We start from the raw sequence: 23,094 nt of genomic DNA on the forward strand, positions 1-23,094 counted from the left end.
CTCGCACCACCAAACTCTAATATTGGCTGAACGGGAGCCAGAATGTCTGCGCATACATCACTCTCTGCTCTTTAGTTTCCGTAAATTGAAATGGTTGAATGCTTGCTTGCCCAGTAGTGAGTAAATAACTATGGAACGGGCGGACGAAGTCAGAAATGTGAGTAAACAGCCGTTACTCGAGCTGAATGGTGAACTTGTCTTCTGAGAATGCTTTTTGCGCGACATTCATTGAGCACGCGCTGATGAACTTATGCCTGTAGCTTCTTAACCCCGTGCAGGAACGCATTCTGCAGTTCATACAGTCTGCAGATAGAGGTTCCAAAGCAATCATAGCGCATGACCCTTCGGACGAAAGTGACCCTCTCTTCTCCGGGTTATTAAACTTGAAAAGGCCCAGTGAGCTCCAGCAGGAACTCCAGGTAGATTTCCCGGGTAGCGGGCAGGGTGCGGATGGCCTCCTTCAGATCTTAGACAGGATACTTCAATATTCTGTGAACACTTGGCATCAGGGATTTTTGGACAAACTCTATGCCTCTACGAATGCGCCCGGACTTGCCGCGGAGTTGATCATTGCAGCCTTGAACACCAATGTTCATGTGTACCAGGTCGCTCCGGCCTTGACCGTTATCGAGAAGAGTACTGCTGCCCGTTTGGCCTCCCTTTTTGGCCTAAATGGCCCGTACGCTGGAGGGATAGCAGTACAAGGTGGTACAGCATCCAATACAACGGCAATTGTTATCGCGAGGAATACTCTATTCCCGGAGACCAAAACTGAAGGCGTTAGCGGCAATCAGTTTGTCTTGTTCTCAAGTGCGCATGGACATTATAGTATTGAGAAGGCTGCACAAATGCTTGGATTCGGTAGCAAAGCGGTTTGGGTCGTTCCCGTGGACGAGAAAGGGCAGATGATACCGAAGGCGCTCGATGACCTTATTATAACCGCGAAAAGCCAAGGAAAGAAGCCATTCTTCGTGAATGCCACTGCGGGTACCACGGTTGTAGGCAGTTTCGACCCTCTGCCGGAAATCTCTGAGATCTGCCGAAAGCACAACCTTTGGTTCCATGTCGACGGTTCATGGGGAGGCTCCTTTATTTTCTCCTCAAAGCAGAAAAGCAAACTTACAGGATCCCATCTTGCTGACAGTATTACTTTCAATCCACATAAGATGCTGGGTGTGCCGGTCACTTGTTCGTTCCTCTTGGCCGCTGATATTCGCAAATTCCACCGTGCAAACACGTTACCAGCGGGATATCTATTCCATAACGAGGAATACACGAAGGGATTCTGGGACTTGGGTGACTTGACTCTACAATGCGGCCGCCGTGCAGACGCCCTCAAGCTCTTCCTCAGCTGGATGTACTACGGATCTGAGGGCTACGAGCAAAAGATCGACTCTGCTTGTAGTGTTGCTGAGCATCTTTCCACCGTCGTTGGAAACAATCCTCATCTCATTCTCCTTACTGAGAATCCCCCACCCTGTCTCCAAGTTTGCTTTTACTATGCTCCTCTTGGACGCATGGCATACCCCCCAGGAAGAGAGATCAACGGCAAGACACTCAGCGAAGAAGAGAGAGCCGAACTCAACAGCCAAATAACCGAAGAGATTGTTCAAAAACTTGTGCCCCAAGGCTTCATGGTGGACTACGCACCCCCAAGTGATGGCGACACTTTTGCTAAGGATGGAAAATTTTTCCGCTGTGTGGTCAATGTTCTTACGAAGGAGGAAACGGTGGATTCCCTCGTGAATACTATTGTGAAACTTGGATCAACCATTGTAAAACGGCGACTGGGCTCAGAGTTGAACATACCGACTCCGACAGCACACCCGGCGCCTACTTCCGGATTCCGTCCAAAGAACCCTGCAGAAAGAGGCCATGGACCAGTTGTCTTTGAATAACCAATTACGATTCCTCATTCAGAAGAACCAGATCTTAAGGGGTATGTTTTGGTTTTATTTAGAAGTGGGTATATAAAATTATGTAGTCGTCAGCCTTTTATTGTCTTCACTTTCGCCATATGCCAGCATGCTGGCTTTCGGTGCGTAGCCCAGTTAATGTTGTTAACCGCGAAGTTCGACCCGCCTCTCCAATATTGCTCTCGCCTGTGCTTCCGTTAAAACTTCTATTCCCAAAGATTTTAGAACTTCCCGGGCGCTTTCATTGCTAGCAAACAGACCCTTCTCTACCTCCCAAAGACCCAAGTTTGGATGGGTGCCATCGCCATTTCTCTTATCAGTTTCTTCCGCCTCTGGTACGCTATCTTTAGGTTTGATATTTAGTTCCAAGAGCAATAGGCCTTCTGCTAATTTTTGGGCGATTTTCTTCGCCTCAATTTTACCAGCTGGAACCCCGAGAGCTGCGTCAAAAGTCGTACATATATGCTCGAAGTCAATCCGTAACTGAGTAGCCCTGGCAGCTGAAAAGCTATGTCGCATAAGGATATTATCCCAAAGATACGTCTGAATTGACAGCAGAAGCTGTCTGGCAATACGTTTTAGAGGCGCAGGAGCGAGGACTCGCGACAAGAACTTGACCTCAGCGGTAAGGTTCCGGGTAAACATAGCTAGCTCGACGGAGGGTGTAATTGTAGATTCATTGTCAGAAGAAGGTGCCAATGACGCCCAATTAGAAGATCGAGAATACGCTTTGAGTGACGTTTGCATACTTGATGTCAAGGTGGAAACAATAATTGACTCGGATCGGATCCTAATGCGACGATACGCTGAGGAAGTTTCATCAAACAATGCGCCTTCAATGCCTCCAGCACCGTGATCGGCATTGCTATCCGTGATGGACGACGACGTGCGGGCCGCGACGTCGGAAATGGACATGGATCCCGCCACAGGCCTGCCGCTTCGGGCATTTTGGTCGACACGATCCTGCAGCTCATACCAAAGTTCTAGGAAAAAGACATCATCACTCCAGTCTTGCATCTTCTTTTCCAAATACTCCGCGCTGCCAAATATTCTACAGAGCCTTTCAAGCCCCGCAATACCTTCCAGACTGACCTGGCTTGCGGAAGAGCCTTGCATTGTCCGACCGATTGTTGATTTCATCGCAAGATAGGCTTCAAGTCCGGAATGTAACCTCTCATGAAAGAGGTCGAATATTGTAATTTGAATATCAATGAGAAAGCGAAGCTTTTGGCTAAAAGAAGACAGTGGTCGATATCTGTCTGTAATTGTCTCAAGGAGGTCATTGACACGAATTGCTGCCTTGGTAGGTTTCGTTGCTGTGGCTTCAACTCCGTCGTAATCAATTTCACCACTATCAGGCGCATCGATGATATCCTGATAGCGGGAGAGAGCAAAATCCTTTTCAACCTGGAGCCACTGAGCGAACCAATCTTGCTTCACGAGAACTTCCCAAGTTAGCCCTTTCCAACCGCGATCCTCTTTGAAGGCAGGTGAGTAGCCCCATATTTCGCGGACATCGTTGTCAAATTGCATTAATTCATGTATAAAATGGCTCAGTAACTGAGAGTGATTTGCAATATGTGGGAGAGTTGAGTTAATTTTGTGTCGTGCCATCGGCAACAGCGCCGTTATGTAGGAGAAAATCGCATTCGAGTAAAATGGTATAAGTCGCGAATCACAATCTTGTGCCCGTCTATTGAGGATGGGCTGAAGATACGTCATAAAAAAGTCGCTATAAGTATTGATAAGGTCGATTATATGTGAGAGGAAGTATTCGGGCTAATCAATAACTGTCAGTGGTACACAGCGCATGATCACGGCACTGAACATGGGCTACGTACTTTGTCTAGCCTATTGGTTGGCTTGTCACCGCTAAAGTGGTACCTGAATCGGAGGTTCAGCGGAGACATCATTTCCTCTAAAGGGAGTAGGGCTGGGGTTTCCTGGTATTGGGCTTCGTTTTGAAGCAGTTCAATTTGGGGAATGACGTCCCTGCAATTCATGAATTTTCTGCTTAAGATAGCGTAGAGAACACTAGCACTTACGGTTCTTGCAAGCGGAGCAATAATTCAAACCAGTCCGCCCATTGCCTCACTAGAGCGTCGTCCACTTGAAGTTCCTTTGAAGGCCATTTCATTTTCTCAAGGACAGCGCGCAGCTTACCCGAATATTCCTTCTGCAGCGCATCCTTTAGACTTCCTACCAGCTTCGTAGTGTAGTCTATAAGGTGAGGAGCAGCACCTTCAGCTGCCACCTGGACAGACACCAGTGAGGAAGCCAGAGCTCTTACTTCGGAATATAAACTTAACGCATCATTTGGAGACCGTTGTATCACGGATAACGTGTCTTCGCTGCAACAAAATAAGTATCCAAGGCGCCCACAAAAATAAGAAGAACGAACCTGATGCGATTCACCCTGCCTAGCAGCTCCATATATCCTTTTGCGATTTCCAGCCTCCCAAGTTTCTCCATACTGGCCTCGAATTTCCGCGTTGCTTCATCACTGCTTTTCGATTGGGTAACTTCCACAAGCCGTCTATCTATGTCGTTTTGTTGCTCATTGAAGGCTTCGGCCCGTCTTCGGACTGTTTCAGTGTGCTGTTTCGATGCCTCGGTCGCTTTGCTTAAAATCTCTTCCGCTTCTCGTAACTATGAAGGTGTTAGCAAATGTGCAATTATGGCAAAGTGGCAATTAGCACGACCTGCTGTTTCTGGAGCTCCTGCTGCTTTTGAAGGCTCTCCAGAAGAGAGTCCAACGATTGTAGGTCAGCGACTGTTTGAATATTTTCGTTGAGGTACTCTGTCATGGATGGCGTAGTTGAGCGCCGGCCTGGCGTGACTCTCCGAGCCATTGTAGGTGTGGTTGTTTTTAATCGACGGAAATCGAATTATGATCAAAATGGCGCTTCGTTTTCCATATCAGCGGGAGAATCGCAGAAATATGCCATTAGTATTCCTGATCGCTCAACGGCTGGGATGCTTGTGAAGCATGACGTGGAGCTTCATGCGAAAGTTGCTCCAAGATCCAGAGAGGCTTGGCATCATCTCGCTCTGTCTCCGTTCAACCGCCGCTTCAGTTCCAACGCACTTGGAAGACTCTATACAGTCTACTGAGTAGGGATGAAGATATGTCCAATCCCGTCAGAAAACGCAAAAGAGGCGATCCTGGTGACCCGCCGAGGACATTTAGGAGTATTGACTCCTTTTTCAAAAGCCCGAGAAAGCAACCACACGAAGCCGACTGTCGCATACCAAAAAGCCCTTCGGAACACCAATTACTGACAGACGAAGAGCTTGCTCGAAAGCTGCAAGCAGAATGGGATAATGATGCTTCTTCGAATTTCCGAAATGCCACGCCCACAAATTCGGACGAAAACCAGGCGCCGCCGTCTCAAGACATGAAGGCCAGCGACGGCCAGGACCCCATCCCCGCGCCTCCTAAGTCATGTGTATTCGCTTCTTCCAAAAAAAAGAAAAGTGTTTTGTCCCTCCAAACCTCCACATCCGCGGAAGACACAATATCTATGTCGTTACCGCTCGATCAGCCACCTCTAACATTTAGCCCGTCTCTCTACCTCGACAAACTTAGGGAATTCTGGAATACCGAGGGGGGCCATGCTTCCTATTCGATATTGGCCAGGGCGTTCTCTCTAGTCAACAGCACACAAAGCAGGATTAGGATTGTGGATATCTTGGTTAATTTATTGAGAATTTTAATCGAAGGGGATCCGGATAGTCTGCTCCCAGCGGTCTGGCTTGCTACAAACGCGTTCGCACCACCGTATGTTCCGCTTGAATTAGGATTGGGAGGATCTGCCATCTCAAAGGCATTGAAGAAGGCTTATGGATTGGATAACCTGGGTCTAAAAACTCTTTATGACAAATATGGAGATGCCGGTGATGTCGCCTATGAAGCTAAAAAGAAGCAATCCTTTACGTTAAGACGACCAAAGCCGCTCTCCATCAAAGGTGTTTATGATTCGCTAATGAAAATCGCTAACAGTAAAGGGACGGGTAGCCAGGAAAACAAACAGAGGCTTGTGGAACAGTTACTTCGAGACGCGAGAGGAGCTGAAGAAAGTCGATATATTGTTCGAACCCTCGTCCAGCACTTGCGCATCGGAGCTGTCAGAACCACCATGCTTATTGCATTGGCTCGTGCCTTCCTCTATTCAAGGCCTCCGTCGGCTAGTTATAGGGTTCATACCAATGCTGATCTTATGAAGCTTAAGAGGGATGAACTTGCCAGTTTATATGCAAAAGCAGAGGAAATGATTAAAGCTAGCTACGCTCGTCACCCAAATTATAATGACCTGATACCATGCCTTTTAGCAACGGGTATCTCGGAGGCTGTCCTCGCTAAATGTGGCTTGGCACTTCATGTTCCCTTGTTGCCAATGCTAGGAAGCATCACGCGTGACTTGACAGAGATGCTTACCAAACTTCAAGGCAGAAAATTCAGCTGTGAATACAAATATGACGGCCAGCGCGCGCAAGTGCATTGCGATTCATCGGGAAAAGTTTCGCTTTTCTCCCGCCACTTGGAGCTGATGACGGATAAATATCCGGATCTAGTATCTCTCGTTCCGCAGATTCGGGGAGACGGTGTGTCCAGCTTCATCCTTGAAGGGGAAGTGGTCGCCGTGGACCAAGAATCTGGGGTTTTGTTGCCCTTCCAGACGCTTTCTAATCGGGCGAAGAAAAACGTTGAGATAGGGGACATCAAAATTAATGTTTGTCTTTTTGCATTCGATCTTATGTATTTGAACGGAGAAGCGTTGTTAGAAAGACCTTTTAGAGAAAGACGTGAACTCTTGCGAAGTCTTTTTGTGGAGATACCCAACCGGTTTTCCTGGGTGAAAAGCATTGATGCAACGTCTTCCGAGTCGGAAACGATTCTCAATTTTTTCCAGGAAGCCACAAACGCAAAATGCGAAGGTATTATGGTGAAGGTCTTGGATGATGGTACCGATGGCGAAGCATCCGGCATCCTCACCAGCGAAGAGTCGTCCAATATTTCCGGCGAGAAACAGAAAGCCTCACGAAGGCGCACTTTGCTCTCTACTTATGAGCCTGATAAACGACTCGATTCGTGGCTCAAGGTGAAGAAAGACTATAATGCAGCCTTCGATACTCTGGACTTAATTCCCATTGCCGGTTGGCATGGCCAGGGACGAAAGGCCCAATGGTGGTCACCAATTCTCCTTGCAGTTCGAAATCCGGAAACTGGCTCACTGGAAGCTGTCACCAAGTGCATGTCTGGTTTTACTGACAAATTCTATCAAGAGAACAAAGAGAAGTACGCCGAGAATGGCAACAATACTATCCCAAGGCCAAGCTACGTGGAGTATAGGAATGAGCCCGAGGTATGGTTTGAACCTCAGGAGGTTTGGGAAATTGCTTTTGCAGATATCACACTTAGCCCAACGTACACGGCAGCCATCGGGATGGCCAGCGAGGAACGTGGGTTAAGCCTGAGGTTTCCAAGATTCCTCAGGGTTCGTGAAGATAAAACCATTGAAGAAGCAAGCACTTCTAGCACCCTTGCTGAGCTCTGGAAGAAACAAATGGCGCGACTGCAAAGCGAAGGTGCTGATTTGCCGCAGGAAGAAGAAAACGGATGATTTCCTACTGAGTACATAAGGAGGACCTTCCGGTTCCCGTTGTTTCCACACGGACAACGCACCATTCTAGCTGGCTGGTGTCTTCCACGGATGCCACGGCTAGGGCCATATTGCACAAGATCCTGGCAAACAGCTGGGTTCGGGACCACTGGCAGGTTAATGAATAGCGTTGGTGTATTACGTCATAACTCAATGGAACCATTCCCCTTCAATTCTACACATACAGCAAAGCGTGTGGACGTAGCATTTCTGGAACTTGCTCGATAACCGTTGGAATTGCGATGTCATTGGTCTTGTTCTCCTTCCGTGACGACACCATCGTCGACCTCTGCCACTTTACTGCCATATATATAACAGGCTTCCCCTCACCTTTGGTGTTGGATTTTTCCTCTTTCCACATCATAGCGAGAAGTTAACATTAACGATACCATATACCGATTGAAGATGGCACCGCTTCCGCGAAAGGCTTTGCTTGCAATAACCAGTGCGCACCCGCCGTTCTGGCCGGACGGGAAGAGGACAGGGCTCTTTTTCTCTGAGGCCCTTCACCCGTTCAACGAACTTACTGCGGCGGGCTTCGAAGTTGACGTTGCGTCCGAGACGGGAACATTTGGATGGGATGAGCATTCTCTCACCCAAGAATACCTATCCAAAGAGGACGAAAAAGTCTTGCACTCTGAGCACAATCACTTTATGGAGAAGATGAACAAGCAGGTGTTCAAGGCCGGTGATTTAGCGCCACACGATTACGGACTGATGTTTGTGTGTGGAGGGCACGGGGCATTATATGATTTCCCGCATGCCAAACATCTTCAAAATATTGCGCAAGACATCTACAAACGCGGTGGGGTCATTGGTGCAGTGTGTCACGGTCCAGCTATGCTACCAGGAATCCATGACGAGAATGGCGACTCGGTCATTAAGGACAAGACTGTCACTGGGTTCACAACAAAAGGCGAGATCATGATTAAGGTCATCGATAAGATGCGGGAAGATCATCTCCATACTATCGCCGATATGGCTCAGACCGCCAACGCCGAATATGTTCCTCCCGAAGACCCCTGGGACGACTTCTGCAAAGTCGACGGCAGGATCGTCACGGGTGCAAACCCGCAGAGCGCAACAAATACGGCTAGGGATACGATCAAAGTGTACGAAGGCATTGTGAACGAATAAATATCCGTGGATCTGTTTGGCGTGACTCAAGCACGATCGTCATTTCGAACCGCTTTTTACAAACATTGCGTTATTTTGCTACTCCATGTCAGTGGAGCACGAAGATCGGCAGCTCTGTGCGAAAATCACCACGGAGAGAGTATTCCACTCATTTAATGAAGTTTGAGAAGTGATTTACAGCCCATTTGTGTATGTATGTACTTACATTATCAAATAAGCAAATCAAACACGATGGCTAGTATCTTGTATCGTTTGGGAATCATACAACCTTGTTCTTGTGCCACGAAGTTCAAGGCGTGAGCTCCCAATCTTCCGGGAACCAACTGTACTGTACATCCAAACGATCCTTGAAGATATTGTCATAGGCCGGTATAGCCGTCTCGGCCCGTTTGCCTTGGCGATGATATCCCTGCTGAATTGCCTTCATCTTGGGATGCGCCCACATTTGCCTCATCCAGGCAAGGGCCTCCGGAGTGGCAGAATCAAGAGGAAGCCCATACGAGCGGAATCGCTATTTGAATCAGCCATCAAGCAATGAAGAAGTCCCGAAAATCATAGGACAATAACAGAGGTTGCGCACATACCCACAACACCGGCCAAAACACCGAATCCGCAATACCAAACTCGCCAAACAAGAAGCCCTTGTCGTCCTGACCCAGTTCCTTCAACCGCTCAGCTGTCTTCTTCCTCAACTGGCTCCACAGCGCAAGAGTCCTCTTCGCCTCTACTATGGCATCATCGCTGATCGGCACATTCCCCGTATATTGGCCCAAAAAGTTCGTACCGCACGTAGCCTGTAATGTACGGCACAGGCCAGAATGCATACGCGCTACAGCACTCCGAGCTAGTGCACGGAGAGCACGGTCTTTTGGCCAAAACGGTAGATCGGGGTGAGCCTCGGCGAGGAATTCGAGGATGGCAAGAGAGTCATTGACCTGGATGTCTTCTCCCAATGAGCGGACGGTAAGAGCGGGGGCGAGGCCGGAGTGGGAGAGCTTCGTGGCCTAAAAAAAGTTTCTTTTTTGTTTGCCATCTGCATACAGAATATTGGTTGTTTATAAAGTGTGGAATACCTCTTCGAGCGATGTGATCACCGCTTCATAGGGGATCTCGTAGAAGTCTAGCAGAGTAGTAACGCGCGCCGTCCAGCCTGGCCATAGAGAGACTCTAGTTGAGCGTTTACATCACTCGAGAGCAATCAATGCCCAACAACTATGAACTCACTCGAGTATCGAGTCCAGGCACCAATGACGGTGTATTCCTTCTCTGTCCCAGAAGCCATCTTTCGAGCAATTGGATGAGTCGTCAAGATCTCTCTCTCTCTCACACACACACACACACACACAAAAAATTTTGAATGATAAATCCAAAAAAAAGAAATTTAAAGACCTGCTTCAGCAACTCAGCCCAGAATCCAATGAGTCAATTAACTCTGGCATTCAGGAAATATACACTCAAGAAACACGAATCGATCCACATCAGTAGGATTGTACGAGGGGGTTTATATTCCCTTTTTTGCTCCCCCGTTCCGTGGTCAAAGAACTAACACACGCTCATTGCCTCTCGGAGCAGAGCTATTCTCTTATCGTTCCCTTCTCGTCGTGCGATTCCCCGTCCAATGGAATACGAATATTGATAAGACGCATTTGTCATCTCGATATCTTTCCCCGCTTTACACGAGAGAAAATCGGTTCAACATAGGAACTGGGTAGCGTAGCGGCAGTGATAATTTGGTCTTCTTCGGCGAGCGCCTTGGGATTGATCCGGATGAAGGATTTGATCATGCAACTGTGGCGCATCTCTTCATCGCCCCGTCGGGAGCACGAATTTTCTTGCGACGGAGCCGGAGTCCCGTCAGCGAGAACTGACCTCAGGGGAGCGGGCGCCAAGCAACAAGTGCGGGCGATCCGACGGAGCATGGAGCACGTGTGGAAACCGGGAAGAGCGGTAATATCGAAAGAGAGACTGTTCCTTTTTTCTGAAATAAGAATGTATTCTTCCTTTCTTCTTTTTTCCTTTTTTTATTAAACTACAATCTGCTCTACATGCACGTTTCCATCGACTAACACAATCATCCACGACAGATATCCTGCTGGTCCTCCCGCCATAGGTTGAGCTCGACCTACCATCTGACACAGCAGCAGCAAGGAGAATCAGCCTCAGGCTTGCTTTGAACTTGGCTATTTCTCATCCACACAAAAGCCAGTGTTAGAGCCTGGTAAGGTCTCGGGACCGACATATCCTTACTATATACCCGAGTTAAGCTGCGAGAACAATGTGCGGCCAAGCGAAGGTCACGCGCAAGTATAAGGACTATCTTGACGGCAAGCCGCATGTCATACGACTATCCTTTGGATGAAAGATGCAACCACCCCAGCAAGGATGCACCACAGTGCCTGAGCATTAAGTTCCCTGTCACTGCTGCTCGCCCTGAGTGTGCTTTCGACCGAGCGCAGCAGCAAACCCGATGTTTCTTAAAGTATCCCGCATGTTACGATGAGCGGCAGTTAGTTGCGGCAGCCAGTTGTCGTAACACTCTACAATAGGGGCTAACTAGAATTTATCCGGCAACAGATGGTTAATAGCGGCTTCTTGTGTCCGTTATCATATTTGTCTCCTGCCAACCACGCCCCTTCAAACCTATGCATTCGCTGAATTGTCCAGTACAGGTAGTTGTAGGACATGTGCTGAATTGTGCGTACGTGCGCGCAGGGCTAATGCTACAGGCATTACAACCGGCGCTTCAAGCTGTCGGCCACCTGTCGCAGTGATGGTGAACTATCCATATATGTCTAGCACCGGCGGATAACAGCCTCGGTAGCGCACCTGACGTTCGTGTGTCAGTCAGAAGGATAGTCCTCTATCGGCCTGGAGTCAGGGAAATCACTGAGCTTGATATTCCACTTATCAAGCAGAAGCGCGTTGCGCACGGAATAGTCGCGCCAAACGAACGCCACACTAACGCATATGCGCGACAACGCCCTCTGTAAACTAACCTGCTAGCTTCAGCCAGATCTGCTGCTTCGGTCGATTCGCCCCGGGCGTAAGGCTGAAGCTTTGGGACACCGTTCCTGCGATGACTGCCCTCCTCGAACCCAACGGAGCGGAGAACAGGATCACGTTGTCCGAGAGCCTTGCAGATGCATCCCCTTACCTTCACGCCCCCTCGTCAGACTCCTTTAGGTCCTTTCCCCGGCCCCAAGGGCTTCTCGGCCTCGATACCAAAGAGCCCGACCCTTCAGAACTGGCGGATTATCCTTTGCCTTTCTTGTCTCATTGTCACTCGCAACCACATAAAACAGCGCTATTAACTGTCAGCCTAGGCTCTGGGTCTTGTCTTCCTTGGCCAATTTTGGCGCCACGTCTTTGGAGCAGAGCTCAGGGGGTCGTTATGTATGTTGATGTATGCAGGAGAGAGATAATGGCCTATTGCGCTTGCTAGAGAAAGGAGTGAGCTGTGAAGTCTGAAAATATCACTTGTATCTCTAGCAAATATACGTGCATACAACCGACTGAGGGCGACGCAGGTACAGGACGGGCATCAACAGCTTCCACACGTGAGTACTGAGAGGGGCTGAAGAGGGGCGTGGCTGGTGAATGCCCCACTATCAACCCGGTCTTGGCAAACCTAATATACAAGCTAGTCTACATATGGCCTAGCATAGACGCGAAAGTAACACGTGTCCCCGCGTTGGGAGCCGCAAACAAGCTCTAGAAAACGCGCGACACAACAAGGTTTGGCCTGTTCGGGAAGGATCATCACACACGGACACAAGGCAAGCGGCTGGAACGCTCTTCCATGACACCTGCTTCAATTCTTGTTTTTGTAGTTGGTTATGGATTTCTCGGCTACGAGAACATTGCTGGGGGACTGGCACTGCTCAAAAGGGAGCATTCTTGAGAACGGGGGTATACTCTGACAGAAAATACAGGTGTTGACCGTGACGTGCTGGGGAAACAAAGTCAACAGTGGGAAACATCACTTGGAGGGACAGACGCTCTGTGAAGACAGCAGACACAGGGTGCAAAAAAAAGTGTAGGACACTAGTAAGGGCAGTATTTCGACATCGGGGTTGCGATCAACCTGTGTGAAAATAGCAACAAAAAAAAAAAAATTTTCGAATAGTTGAACACATCCATACTCCATATATCATAAGGATTCATGAATAAAATAGTAGCTAAAAAAGGGGGAATTAAGTGTCAGTTAAAAAAAAACCATTTAGAAATGTAATTCTTCACCGAGTTGGAGTGCCAGTTTGACTTTCCTCTCAGCAGACTCCGGCGCTGGGCTGGCACCCGTCGGTGGGGGGAGTGCATCGAAGTTCAGTCGTTTCCGCACTTCCTTCGTCGTGGTTGGGGTCTTTGGAATAACCTGCGGAGTACGGCTGCCCCACCGCCGCTGGGCAGGGCTTGGAGTCACATTGACAAAGTCAGCAAAATTGAATGGCTGGCCGGGTGTGCTGAAATTCGCTCCGAATCCTCCACCAGGGGTGGACAGGAGGGAGGGCAGGTAGGTGTGTTGGGCAGGCGGGGTGGAAGGAAGAAAGTCGGGAACACGCCCTTTCTCTCCAAGATTCATGGGAGTGGGCGAGTTTGCAAGGTACATCAGAAGATCAGCGCCATCTTGGTTATTACGGTTATTGATGGGAAGCCGATTGCGTCGCGGGGATGGCGTACGCGGAGGAGAGGAGCTTATCAATGAAGCGCTTGTCGGGAGTTCCGGGTCGATGTCATGCTCTGAAATTTTCTCGGGGGATAGCAGTGAATCGTCTGGGATGGTATCGGACTGCGATACAAACGAAGCTGTGTGGACAAGAACTGCAGGACGCTGTCGGCCAACGGTCGGAGACGAAGGTGGAATCGCGGAGCGGTGATCCCCAGCAAAACGCGGGAGCTTAGTAGGTTCCTGGGTTATGGAATTGCATCTTCTCCGTTTCCGAGAACCGTTCGTCATTGCCTCCATGGATCTCAGGTCAAACATCGCTGCATGTTTGCTTCGGGCAGAGCGTGGCAGGTCCTTCGTGAGAATTGGGCTTGTGACGGGAGTGGAAGCTGCCGGAGTCTCAAAGCGGCGGTATCCATTCGAGAAGGTCGAGGAGGAGCGTTTTCCGTTCGCACTAAGTCCTTCGCTGCCGTCCAATGGATCCGTGGAGAGGCAGTACATCTGTTCATATTTTACTTTGGCGAGTCCGAGGCGGTCTTGAAGGTTTAGAGAGACCTAAGAAGAACACCGGCGTCAGCCTGATTCCCTTCAACAGCCGTGTCTAAGATTGGATGAGTACATACCTTTTCAATGTCGAGCTTATGAACAGCCTTCCGCGCAGAGGTTGTGGGTGATGACATCGTCATGATGGGAAGTGGGAAAGCAGGAAATTTTCAACTGGACACACACACATACAAGCACGCAGACTAGAATGTAAGCAAATTGTTGTTTTTTTTTTTTTTTTTTTTTAAGGTAATTATTGGGTGGTAAAATAAGGGACACAATGTAAAATAAAAAAGAGACAATAAAATGAAAGGGAACAGAAGGGCTGCTAGGAAAAAGAAAAAGGGAAAAAAAAAAAAAAAAAGAGTGTCTGGATCGAAGGAAGGGACAGTTGCACAAGACAGAAAATCAAAGAGAGCAAAGGAGTGACGGAGGAAGGAAACGCAGCAGGCAGAGTTGGAGATCTCTCTTCATGTCCCGTCGCAGCAGAGTGTGAAAGGGGAGAAAAGTATGTAGTAAATGTACGGTGTGGCAGGCAGGCAGGCAGGCGAGGCGGAGAGCGAGAGCGAGAGAGAGAGAAGAGAGACAAGAGAGAGAGAGGAAGGCCATTGGAAGGGCGGCCTGAGCTTGTTGCAGGCGAAGATTGGGGTTAAGAGAGCGCTAAACCCTGCAGGGCTGGGCAGCCAAACAGGCCAAACAGACCACCGAGCTCCGCCAGCCACTGCAGCACTAACTTGGCGATGCAGCTGGGGTGAGCTGGCAGGGGGGTGGTGTGTCGTTGACGCCATCCGTCAGCTCTGAACACGTAGGGCAGACGAGTGATCCCCCCTTTCTTGATCGCCGCCGTGGGCGCAGAGTTGGCTGGGGGCCGCGTGAAGTGGTCACGATTAGCCGCCGCCGCCGCCGCCGCTGCGCTGGAGAGGTAACTACTGCGTCGTCGGAGGATGGCATCGACGACCTTCTGAAACGAGGGCGGCAGACGTGTATGAGGAAGAAACATACGAGGTGGTGGGGGGGCAATGTTCAAGATAGTAAGAAGGGAATCGTCGATGGCCAAACACCATCAAAAACTAAGCTTAACCAGCTCTCCGAGTTTCAAATTGTCTAAAAAAAAAAAAAAAAAAAAAAACCCGCGTGAGATCTTGGGAGGTCTGCTGGACCTATCTGTATCTTCACCCCGAAAAACTTTTTTGAGCCGGTGACCCGACGCTTAGATCTTTGGATTGCGACTCCTCACATTCAATCATCTCTTTCTTGCGAGGGCACTCCATGTGTGGGTCAACAGGTCCTCCAGTCATTCAATATAATCCTGGCAGACCGCTGTGATCACCTCCGATGATGATACCCCAGGCAAAACCTGGAAACAACTGGTTTAGATTGCCACTGGTATACCTAGGAGATCCATTGGAGTAAGACGCTGCTCAACTAGACTACCTCCCCGGAATCAATCAATCCTGCTGCCTTTGTTCGTATGGATGGATCAATTTTGCATCAACATATTTACAGCTGGAGCTTCAACTACATACATATATCAACTCGTTCGTGCTGCAGCTCAGTTCGCCTCGGGGTTATGACGGTGAAGCGCGAATGAAGCGTGCAATCTTCGGCTCATGGGATACGGAGTACGGCCCCTGCCATTCCGCGACCGCTGGGACCGTTTCGAGGACACGGAGAATTTCCGTACAAGAAGAACAAAACACCCAGCACCGTAGGATGCACAGTGGTGAATCGGCTTCGGCACTTTCGGAGATGCATCATTTTTCTTCCCGGTTGCTACATTACATGCCAGTCTTCGCTACAACCTTCTATTCGGAATTCCGCCAGTCGCCTTTTGAAACCATTTGCCTCCAAAATCCAATATGATTTCCAATTTCATAGCCCCCACTCACGCTGTCTCCTGGGCTGGAGAACTGGCGGGGCCTTCAGCAGCCGGGAGACTTCGGACGGAGTAGTATATTCCAACCCTCCGGCGTTCGATAATCAGTTCCCGGAATAAAGGAATGAAGCAAAGGAGAGTACTCCGTAGTTTTGCCAGAGATTTATTAATAAGGATAATAATAACCCGACAGAAAGACAACAGAATGGCCTTTTCTTTTTTTTTGAGAGAGAGAGAGAGAAATGAACAATTTTCCCTTTGAGGTTTCACAGCATGTCCGGCCCGTACGGGGCGCGCTGTTGTCCACAGTTTGTGTCAGGTCCGGTGCGCTTGGGGGGGACCAATTCTGAAACTAGCCTGAGATTCCAGTTCCGGGTGACACCGACGCCTGGAGAACCCTTAAAGTAATACATATGCCGACAACAGGACAATCCTTTTTCTTTGAACAACAATTCATAATAATAAAAGGACTATTGAGTAACATGCCCTCTTGTGGGAGAGTTGCAAATTGCAGACTGTGACTCTAGACAACCAGAGGTGGCTACGGAGTATGTCGTCACAAAAACCCAGTTCTGGACCACCGACCACACCCCACCCTGGGTGTTAAACCGGCTTGGGCATTTCAGGAGACGCATGACCCAGTTTAAGACGGTTCAGGCTGCAGAAAAGGTCATGGAAACTGCTTTGAAGGTTCAAACAACGATGTAAAATATACCTAACTATGGTAGTACACGCATGCGTGTCGGGATGGCGACGCCCATCAACAGTTATTGGCGACTTGTGAACAGAAGCAAATCAGCTTGGGACACAGATAAGGCGCGGTCGATCCATGGAGCTATTTTTGCTTGGATGCAGTGGCCCCTGACCGGGGAGCCAAAATCAAGCTTTTCGCTCCAATTGGCTCGTCCAGGACGTCGTCGACCATCGAGCGCGAGGAAGTATTTTTTTCGAGAGGGCCACAGTAAACAATGCGTGCACTCGGGAGTTCTCGCAGGCATTGTTTGTTTGTCTGGAGAAGTAGTTCAGGATAGAGCAGTTAGTTAGTTAGCATCGCTACATATTCAAGCAGGCCAGGGTGATGGGGCGCGCTTCATGGAGCAGATCGCGGATGTTATGTATGTCCCTGCATGGCGGTTCACTGGCTGGAGCTGATCGCTGTAAGCCATGTCACTCTGGCCATGTTTCGTCATCAGCAAAAATTCACAAACAGCCACTCCTGGGCCATGTGCGACCTCCATCGTCACTCCTCCTCCGGATGCCTGGCCATTCCAGCATATCTTCTTAGCCCTGCCAATTCCCTGTCTTATCTCTCTTTTTTTTTTTTTTTTTTCTTCCTCTATTTCTGTTATTTCGTTTCTGCTTTGCTCCTTGCTGTTTCATCTTCTATCTGTTGCAATTGACTCTTTGTGTCAAGTCAGCTTGGACTGGCCCCCGGTGGTGCGCTTGTTGTGCTCTCGGTGATCGCCAGAAAATCCCCAGAAAAAAAAAAAAAAAAAAAGGGCAGCCAGCTTTGTGGCCCAATGCTGTCAATCCTTTAGCTGCGTGCTGTGCCAGGTGTCCCAGCCGCATCCTCCCTCTCTTTCTCCAGCCCTTGCTCATGCTCCTCCCTCCTCGCTTCACCTTTGCTGTGCACTCTCATAGATGCTGCTGCGGTTTCACACTGGCTGCTGAAGATGTCTCCGAAGACATTCATCAAGGACCTGCGCCGTCTCTCACGATCAAGCTTCCAGAAACGAAGCCCCAAAAAGCCAAAAGATGACTGCTCATTCTCGGACGTGAATGGCGACGGCCATACGATCAACGGAGCCTCGACTCCAACTTTGGACAATTGCTCCTCCAACAGCTCCCACACAACCCCACCTCCGTCTCTTCCGACCCTGTCTTCCACCCATCTCTCATGCATTTCCAAGTCGGAACCATCATATCTGCTCGCTCCTCTTCCCCAGAGACCCGTTCCTATCAGTTCCCCGTCGAGTCGAAGCAGTGGTGCCGTAAGTCTTTACCTCGTTCAAACCCAATTGACGCTGTATCTAACGTGAATTTTATATCGAATCTAGGGTAGTAATCCCTACCTGATAGGCCCACCGTCCAGACCCTCAATACCCGTGTCGCCGTTTGCACCTCGAGTGACATCTATCTCAGAAAATTCATGGGTAAGGCTCCCGGAATATAGAGGAAGCACATACGGTGTATCGCCGGTGGAACTGACCGTTTTGCTTAGGTCAATCACAAAGTAATACTTATCTATGGCCAGATCGGCGATGCTCGAAGTGCACCGGTGGACGGCATGGTGATTATAAACCTTTTGAACGACTCATTCCCTCCCACCACCTGGCCCGTTCGCGGTTCTCACTTCAAGGCTCTGTTGCACCTGGCTCCCGGTCCAAACAAAGTTCGACTGGATTTCTTTTCTCAAAAGGTTCCCAATGCAACCGCACATCAATCCACAATCAGTGTGAACTATCTGCCTATGATCAACTGCCCACCTCTGCACCTTGTGATCCTTCTCGGCAAAGATTCCAATGGCCAATTTGATACCCCTTCCGAAAAGGCACTGAAGGGAGAGGATAGCCTTGATGTCGCTATTCGCAAGTTCCGCATGGCTGCGTATCTTTGGCAGGCTTTCACCCAGGAACAGATGTTCCGAAACAACTTTGCCAGACGTTCGTTCAGGTTTGAAGAGGAGTGGCAAACTGGAACGCTCAGCTCGAGAGATGCAGCCTCCAATCAGATGAGAAATGAAGCCAAAATTCATCTCGTTCGATGTGACAAGACTGTGGATGAACTGAGAAAGCTTGGTGCTGAGCAGCGTCCTGACACCCCACCGAGCGAAAATGAACTCTTTAAGGTTGCAAAGGAAGCGATCAGCCAGTATTTTATGCGAAAACGTGACCAGAAATTCTATGTGACAGCTCTGATCCTTGATAGCCACTGGAATAGCGATATCAGATCTGTTGCCGGTCACGCAGCGGTTGGGTTTGCTGATGACGATATTAGCCTAGCTATTTTTGGCTCTCATGGCCTGCACAGTTATCCGTCCTGCATAGAAGAGGTAGTTCCAGCGTTTACGGACTGTACTCGAACCAATACTAACCTGCTTGCTAACCCAAACAACGAATGTGGCAGCTATTGGGAGATGGCGAGTGCGAATATCGGCGCTCATCTTCGTGAAATAGGCCGTCTGTTCGGTTGCGATGGACGAGAAAGTGGGATAATGAGTCGGGATTATCTGCGATTCAATAGATCGTTTACGAGCTGGGAGCCATTTTGTACCAGAACCAAAGAACAGGGTTTACGCCTCTGTTTAGCCCAAGATGAAACCAATTGGCACCGCCTTGACGCTTTGCGTTTCCGCCTGCACCCTTGCTTTCGCCATCCAAGTGACCCTCCAGCATGCCCGAATCGCTCCCTCCATGTCTGGCCAGTCGATGCTGGCAAAATTGTGCTGACATCCATGGCCGGCATTGCCTTTATTGAAATTTTTGCCGATGGAGACGAGATTTGCACCGCATATTTTGATTATATGAACGGCGATTTGGGGAATAGCAACGGGATGCCAAAGCAAATCACTATCACGGAGGATGGTATTCGTGCTCGGCTCCCTGATAACCGGAGAAAAGCGACGAGACTGAAACTTGTAATCTTTTCTAGCTCTCTCCACAGCCACATCGTGGAGGACCTTTCTCGGCTCAAATCCAAAGATTCACTGGTCAAGCTGTCTAATAACCAAGTCGGTTATAGGAGCAACATGTTAGGCACCCACTCATTTCCCGGGAGCGTGTCTGAGGATCTGATTCTAGATTTTGCTGTCATTCAAACAAAGCTACTTACTTCGCTTAAGGTCTACCACGACCCATTTTCTATTAGCGGCATCGAGTTCTGTTATGAAGATGCTACAACTCAGTTTTTTGGTAATCGAGACCCTCAATCTACGAATACCAGCGAATATGTACTTGGTAAGAGTACAGCCTCCTATGATTCCACTTGCTTAGGTTTGTACTTATCGCCTATCGTTGTAACTTATATAGATACCCGGAAAGGCGAGCTTTTGACCGGATTCTATGTTCGAGCAACGCAGAAGGTTGAAGGAATTGGAGTAATCACGAATATGGGAAAAATAAACGGCGTTTGCGGTAATGCAACAGCGGGAATTGGGTAAGTTCGACTATATTCCTTTTTTTTTTTTTTTCGTTTTGTTCTACGTACGCCGATTTCGGTTACACAGCTATGCAAAGCATCGGTGCGCTGACTGATTTTTACCAAGGCACACTTTGATTGCACCACGTGGGTATAAAATTGCGGGCGTTTCAGGGACGTTTTCTGAAAGCATCGACACCTTCTCTTTAATCATTAGTCGATAAGGGTGAATTTTTCTATGCCGATGTTGTCCAGACTTTGTATGGAGAGTCCATCATTCTAACCTCGATCCAAAAGGTGCATAAGCTCCGTCGACGGCTCTTGAGTGATTCGGTTCCTCATAATCTCCTTCGGTCGCACCGCGTTGGGGGCTCTTTTGGTTTCTCTATTATGCGGTGTACGATAATCCCAGTTGCATGGGTTGAAGCAATTTTCTCATTGGCGATGACTCACGACAGTCCACTCACTTGTTTCTTTGCTCTTGTGAGATCCGATAGCATGGGACGGTTTGTTGTTTTGAAAACGGGCGGCATTGTGTTGTGTGTTTCATTTTAACGGCTCCTCATATCCGATCGGGTCCAGTCCTTGCGATGCCATCGACTAAAAAGGAAGAACGAAAAAAAGAAAAAAAATTCTTTGGGACAATATAGATATGCGGTTTCTCATTATGCAAGCATCGCGGGCCTTTGGCGGGATGATCTGACTACTATTCTTGCACACCCATTCGTGCAAAACTAATTAATAGAATACCTACAGATAATAACTGAATTACCTCAGTTTGAAATGGTGCGAACAGTTCGTAAACCCCCTCGGATAGACAACTGTGGGTTTTTCAGAAGCTCCGAATTTCCACAAGAAAGCCCGAGAAAGAAAAGGATCGAACTCGCTCAATTTGTCTCATTGGGACCTGTATCGACTGCATTGTCCTGAGAGCACGTCATACCGTATAGATTGAGGCACGAATAGGCTTTTGGCTTATTTACATCCTTGCTATGCGCGCCATGGGGCCCGACGGCCCAAGGCGGAACGATATAAGACCAGCTCAAGCTCCTTCGATCCAGATCTCAATCTTGTCTCCACTTTTTCCCTTCTTGGGTAGACCAGGTCTCGATGTGCAGTGAAGATGTGGTGTCATACTTGCCACTCAACATCGAGCGGCTGTAAGTAATTGCGTTGACACACGCCGCTCCCACACCTAATGATGCCAGGGTGGTTTCGCTGATTATGATTCGTCCTAAGCATTCAGGTGATTGTCTATGTATAGTACTTTATGCATGAATAACGGTTTGAGGATGCGGGAGCCGATCGGTGGTTTTATCCCGGGAGCGAACAGAAGCTTTCCTCCCGGGTGACGAAACGTTGTCGATCATAGAGTGGAGTTATGTAGCGTGTTCGCGAATTCATACACCCCACGGAGCACGGAGTAGTCCGTCCTTCGTGTCAAATTTTACAAGGCCGAGATGGAGCGACAAACTCCCTAACCAGACGTTGCTGTAACTCCCTTGCTTTGTCCTACGACATGACCGACCTACGCCCACGGCCATGGAGTACGGGGGTATTACTACGCGCATATTAGCCACAAGCTATCAGTGGAGCTGGTTTAGAGCTCGAAGGGATCGATTAGCACACCACATGGAACGAAGTACGAGCCGGTTCTGCAAGCTTCTTGTCGATCCCCCAAATATTCTGACGCGTCCCGCACCCAAATTTCAAAAGATGACTTTTTCCATCAAGGTGGATATTAATATATTTAACAGAGTACTCCGTACGGAGTACTGTCTTCCTTCCGCCGTATTTAATGTGATACAACAGAGAGCTTATATCACACCTTGTGAGGGATGGCGTGACCCCGCCGACGATGATGATGATGATGATGATTCATGATCAGCAGATGAGCCCACAGCGGTGGTCTCAGCGGTTGTTTCTCCCGCCTTCTGGATGCTCATGTCGATCACGGCTCCATTGGTTGGAGGCGATATCTCCATTGAACCCACAGCCGGCGCAGGCGTAGAATTTCTCCGTAACACCTATTTTCCCGGAGGGAAGGGAATGCTCTGGCACTCGACTCATCAAAGACGTCGGTGGCGCTCTAAATTACCCCAGAAAACCCTACAAACGTGCCCTAAACATAGGCCAATACCCAGCGATTCCGCAGGAGGTCGACGATGCTCCGAGGCTTGATCGATATACCCCGGGCTGACCTACTCTATGGAGTAGGGCTTCAGTAGATTTCGCCTTTCGGTAAATAGGGGGATGCCCATCCGGGTTAGGTGACCGGCGCGTCGCCGCATCAGGCTGGAAAATAGGCCCTTCTTTCCCTCTCGCTACTTTAGCGAGTTCTGTGTAGCCTCGCCTGGACTATGCTGTGCCGCGGAACTGCTTTATGTTTGACGATCCCAGTGTCTTGAATGCTATTTTCAAGCCGAGTGGTGCCCGTCCATTTGCAACGAAACATTAATTCATTGCGAAGATTAGACACAAGAGAGCTCGTGAACATTGTCGGGGTTTCATCCTGTGATTCTGCAAATCTCATCCCCTATCTGCTACCAGTCGGGACATTGGAACGGTAGAGGGGGTTAGGCACTGGGTTCAAGAGAGGGAATGAGTGAAATTGGAAATAGTGCGTACTCGGTGCGCATGATCTGCGACTCGCGCCAAAGCTCTAGTGGACTGAGCTGGAAAGCTGGATTAAAAAGGAGGTCGGAGTGACTCTCAATCATTTGTGTTTATCTTCCCTCAAAAGTGCTCTTCCGCATTTCATACGCAAGCAAGACTGCGGGAAAGATCATAATGTCACCCTGATGTAAATCACCATGAGTGAACTTGATCACTCCATCACCCAGAAAGAACTCCGATAGAGATTTTGGTACTATAATGAATCAGGGAGGTACCACTGAGGCAATGTGGAAAACCAGTCATTAATCTCTTGATAGTCTTGAACAGTCTAGCTAATGGCATGGAATTTAAGTTTCGAGGGCATTTTTTCGAGAGGAAGCTGTGTGTGCTTGTTTGGCTCTGCACAGATAGGATGATGGGTCAGGAGAGGTCCAGAATCAATTCACTGGCAAAATAAAATTTTCTCTTCTAATAAGAGATGACTAACTAACTAAGCCAGGCCTAATATCAATAACTAGTACGGAGTACGCCGTACAGAGTGTA

The 23,094-nt window shown here is 48.8% G+C and overlaps 10 protein-coding genes across 10 annotated transcripts; 7 read left to right on the forward strand and 3 right to left on the reverse strand.

Annotated features, from left to right (window-relative positions):
- The first annotated feature begins 69 nt into the window (after positions 1 to 69).
- CIMG_03802 (glutamate decarboxylase) lies at positions 70 to 2,136 on the forward strand. The gene is made up of 2 exons (XM_001244360.2): positions 70 to 157; positions 261 to 2,136. The coding sequence occupies exons 1-2, from the start codon at positions 131 to 133 to the stop codon at positions 1,896 to 1,898; spliced, it is 1,665 nt and encodes a 554-aa protein (XP_001244361.1). The 5' UTR covers positions 70 to 130; the 3' UTR covers positions 1,899 to 2,136.
- On the reverse strand, positions 1,951 to 4,818 carry CIMG_03803 (RINT-1 family protein). Its single transcript, XM_001244361.2, has 5 exons — positions 4,619 to 4,818; positions 4,318 to 4,565; positions 3,962 to 4,267; positions 3,758 to 3,908; positions 1,951 to 3,695 (listed from the first exon to the last, which is right to left on the reverse strand). The coding sequence occupies exons 1-5, from the start codon at positions 4,766 to 4,768 to the stop codon at positions 2,061 to 2,063; spliced, it is 2,490 nt and encodes an 829-aa protein (XP_001244362.2). The 5' UTR covers positions 4,769 to 4,818; the 3' UTR covers positions 1,951 to 2,060.
- Positions 4,819 to 5,009: 191 nt separating this feature from the next.
- Positions 5,010 to 7,752, forward strand: CIMG_03804 (DNA ligase I, ATP-dependent (dnl1)). Its single transcript, XM_001244362.2, has one exon. It carries the CDS (start codon positions 5,045 to 5,047, stop codon positions 7,538 to 7,540), a length of 2,496 nt encoding a protein of 831 aa, XP_001244363.1. The 5' UTR covers positions 5,010 to 5,044; the 3' UTR covers positions 7,541 to 7,752.
- A 62-nt stretch (positions 7,753 to 7,814) lies between these two features.
- Positions 7,815 to 8,956, forward strand: CIMG_03805 (macrophage binding protein). The gene has a single exon (XM_001244363.2). The coding sequence runs from the start codon at positions 7,985 to 7,987 to the stop codon at positions 8,714 to 8,716; it is 732 nt and encodes a 243-aa protein (XP_001244364.1). The 5' UTR covers positions 7,815 to 7,984; the 3' UTR covers positions 8,717 to 8,956.
- Positions 8,549 to 10,516, reverse strand: CIMG_03806 (uncharacterized protein). Its single transcript, XM_001244364.2, has 5 exons — positions 10,169 to 10,516; positions 9,941 to 10,105; positions 9,790 to 9,866; positions 9,301 to 9,720; positions 8,549 to 9,227 (listed from the first exon to the last, which is right to left on the reverse strand). Exons 2-5 carry the CDS (start codon positions 9,996 to 9,998, stop codon positions 9,006 to 9,008), a joined length of 777 nt encoding a protein of 258 aa, XP_001244365.2. The 5' UTR covers positions 9,999 to 10,105; positions 10,169 to 10,516; the 3' UTR covers positions 8,549 to 9,005.
- On the forward strand, positions 10,145 to 11,537 carry CIMG_11202 (uncharacterized protein). The gene is made up of 2 exons (XM_012358277.1): positions 10,145 to 10,707; positions 10,801 to 11,537. The coding sequence occupies exons 1-2, from the start codon at positions 10,484 to 10,486 to the stop codon at positions 10,829 to 10,831; spliced, it is 255 nt and encodes an 84-aa protein (XP_012213700.1). The 5' UTR covers positions 10,145 to 10,483; the 3' UTR covers positions 10,832 to 11,537.
- Positions 11,538 to 12,523: 986 nt separating this feature from the next.
- Positions 12,524 to 14,065, reverse strand: CIMG_03809 (uncharacterized protein; the record flags this gene model as incomplete). Its single annotated transcript, XM_001244367.2, has 2 exons — positions 12,524 to 13,934; positions 14,003 to 14,065. 2 exons carry the CDS (start codon positions 14,063 to 14,065, stop codon positions 12,936 to 12,938), a joined length of 1,062 nt encoding a protein of 353 aa, XP_001244368.1. The 3' UTR covers positions 12,524 to 12,935.
- A 376-nt stretch (positions 14,066 to 14,441) lies between these two features.
- On the forward strand, positions 14,442 to 15,030 carry CIMG_03810 (uncharacterized protein; the record flags this gene model as incomplete). The annotated part of the gene is made up of 2 exons (XM_001244368.1): positions 14,442 to 14,673; positions 14,732 to 15,030. 2 exons carry the CDS (start codon positions 14,442 to 14,444, stop codon positions 15,028 to 15,030), a joined length of 531 nt encoding a protein of 176 aa, XP_001244369.1.
- Positions 15,031 to 17,992: 2,962 nt separating this feature from the next.
- Positions 17,993 to 20,679, forward strand: CIMG_03811 (zinc metalloproteinase). The gene is made up of 3 exons (XM_001244369.2): positions 17,993 to 19,754; positions 19,827 to 19,953; positions 20,063 to 20,679. The coding sequence occupies exons 1-3, from the start codon at positions 18,086 to 18,088 to the stop codon at positions 20,157 to 20,159; spliced, it is 1,893 nt and encodes a 630-aa protein (XP_001244370.2). The 5' UTR covers positions 17,993 to 18,085; the 3' UTR covers positions 20,160 to 20,679.
- A 362-nt stretch (positions 20,680 to 21,041) lies between these two features.
- On the forward strand, positions 21,042 to 22,057 carry CIMG_11203 (uncharacterized protein). The gene is made up of 2 exons (XM_012358278.1): positions 21,042 to 21,095; positions 21,182 to 22,057. The coding sequence occupies exon 2, from the start codon at positions 21,478 to 21,480 to the stop codon at positions 21,817 to 21,819; it is 342 nt and encodes a 113-aa protein (XP_012213701.1). The 5' UTR covers positions 21,042 to 21,095; positions 21,182 to 21,477; the 3' UTR covers positions 21,820 to 22,057.
- The last annotated feature ends 1,037 nt before the right edge of the window (positions 22,058 to 23,094 follow it).

This window comes from Coccidioides immitis (genome assembly GCF_000149335.2).
Source record: "Coccidioides immitis RS genomic scaffold supercont3.6, whole genome shotgun sequence".
Lineage (NCBI taxonomy): Eukaryota > Fungi > Ascomycota > Eurotiomycetes > Onygenales > Onygenaceae > Coccidioides > Coccidioides immitis.

Bases quoted from the DNA above. Each gene is read 5' to 3' on its own strand.
- CIMG_03804 (XM_001244362.2), top strand. From the start codon at position 5,045: ATGTCCAATCCCGTCAGAAAACGCAAAAGAGGCGATCCTGGTGACCCG.
- CIMG_03806 (XM_001244364.2), bottom strand. From the start codon at position 9,998: ATGGCTTCTGGGACAGAGAAGGAATACACCGTCATTGGTGCCTGGACT. The intron at 9,721-9,789 runs GTATTCCACACT...AACTTTTTTTAG, and splicing joins TGATCACATCGCTCGAAGAG to GCCACGAAGCTCTCCCACTC. The intron at 9,228-9,300 runs GTATGTGCGCAA...TGATTCAAATAG, and splicing joins TGTTTTGGCCGGTGTTGTGG to CGATTCCGCTCGTATGGGCT.
- CIMG_11203 (XM_012358278.1), top strand. From the start codon at position 21,478: ATGGAGTACGGGGGTATTACTACGCGCATATTAGCCACAAGCTATCAG.
- CIMG_03805 (XM_001244363.2), top strand. From the start codon at position 7,985: ATGGCACCGCTTCCGCGAAAGGCTTTGCTTGCAATAACCAGTGCGCAC.
- CIMG_11202 (XM_012358277.1), top strand. From the start codon at position 10,484: ATGAAGGATTTGATCATGCAACTGTGGCGCATCTCTTCATCGCCCCGT. The intron at 10,708-10,800 runs GTATTCTTCCTT...CATCCACGACAG, and splicing joins CTTTTTTCTGAAATAAGAAT to ATATCCTGCTGGTCCTCCCG.
- CIMG_03811 (XM_001244369.2), top strand. From the start codon at position 18,086: ATGGTGATTATAAACCTTTTGAACGACTCATTCCCTCCCACCACCTGG. The intron at 19,755-19,826 runs GTAAGAGTACAG...TAACTTATATAG, and splicing joins TACCAGCGAATATGTACTTG to ATACCCGGAAAGGCGAGCTT. The intron at 19,954-20,062 runs GTAAGTTCGACT...ATTTTTACCAAG, and splicing joins AATGCAACAGCGGGAATTGG to GCACACTTTGATTGCACCAC.
- CIMG_03803 (XM_001244361.2), bottom strand. From the start codon at position 4,768: ATGGCTCGGAGAGTCACGCCAGGCCGGCGCTCAACTACGCCATCCATG. The intron at 3,909-3,961 runs GTAAGTGCTAGT...CATGAATTGCAG, and splicing joins TTGCTCCGCTTGCAAGAACC to GGACGTCATTCCCCAAATTG. The intron at 3,696-3,757 runs GTACGTAGCCCA...GTTATTGATTAG, and splicing joins CAACCAATAGGCTAGACAAA to CCCGAATACTTCCTCTCACA.
- CIMG_03802 (XM_001244360.2), top strand. From the start codon at position 131: ATGGAACGGGCGGACGAAGTCAGAAAT. The intron at 158-260 runs GTGAGTAAACAG...TTATGCCTGTAG, and splicing joins GGGCGGACGAAGTCAGAAAT to CTTCTTAACCCCGTGCAGGA.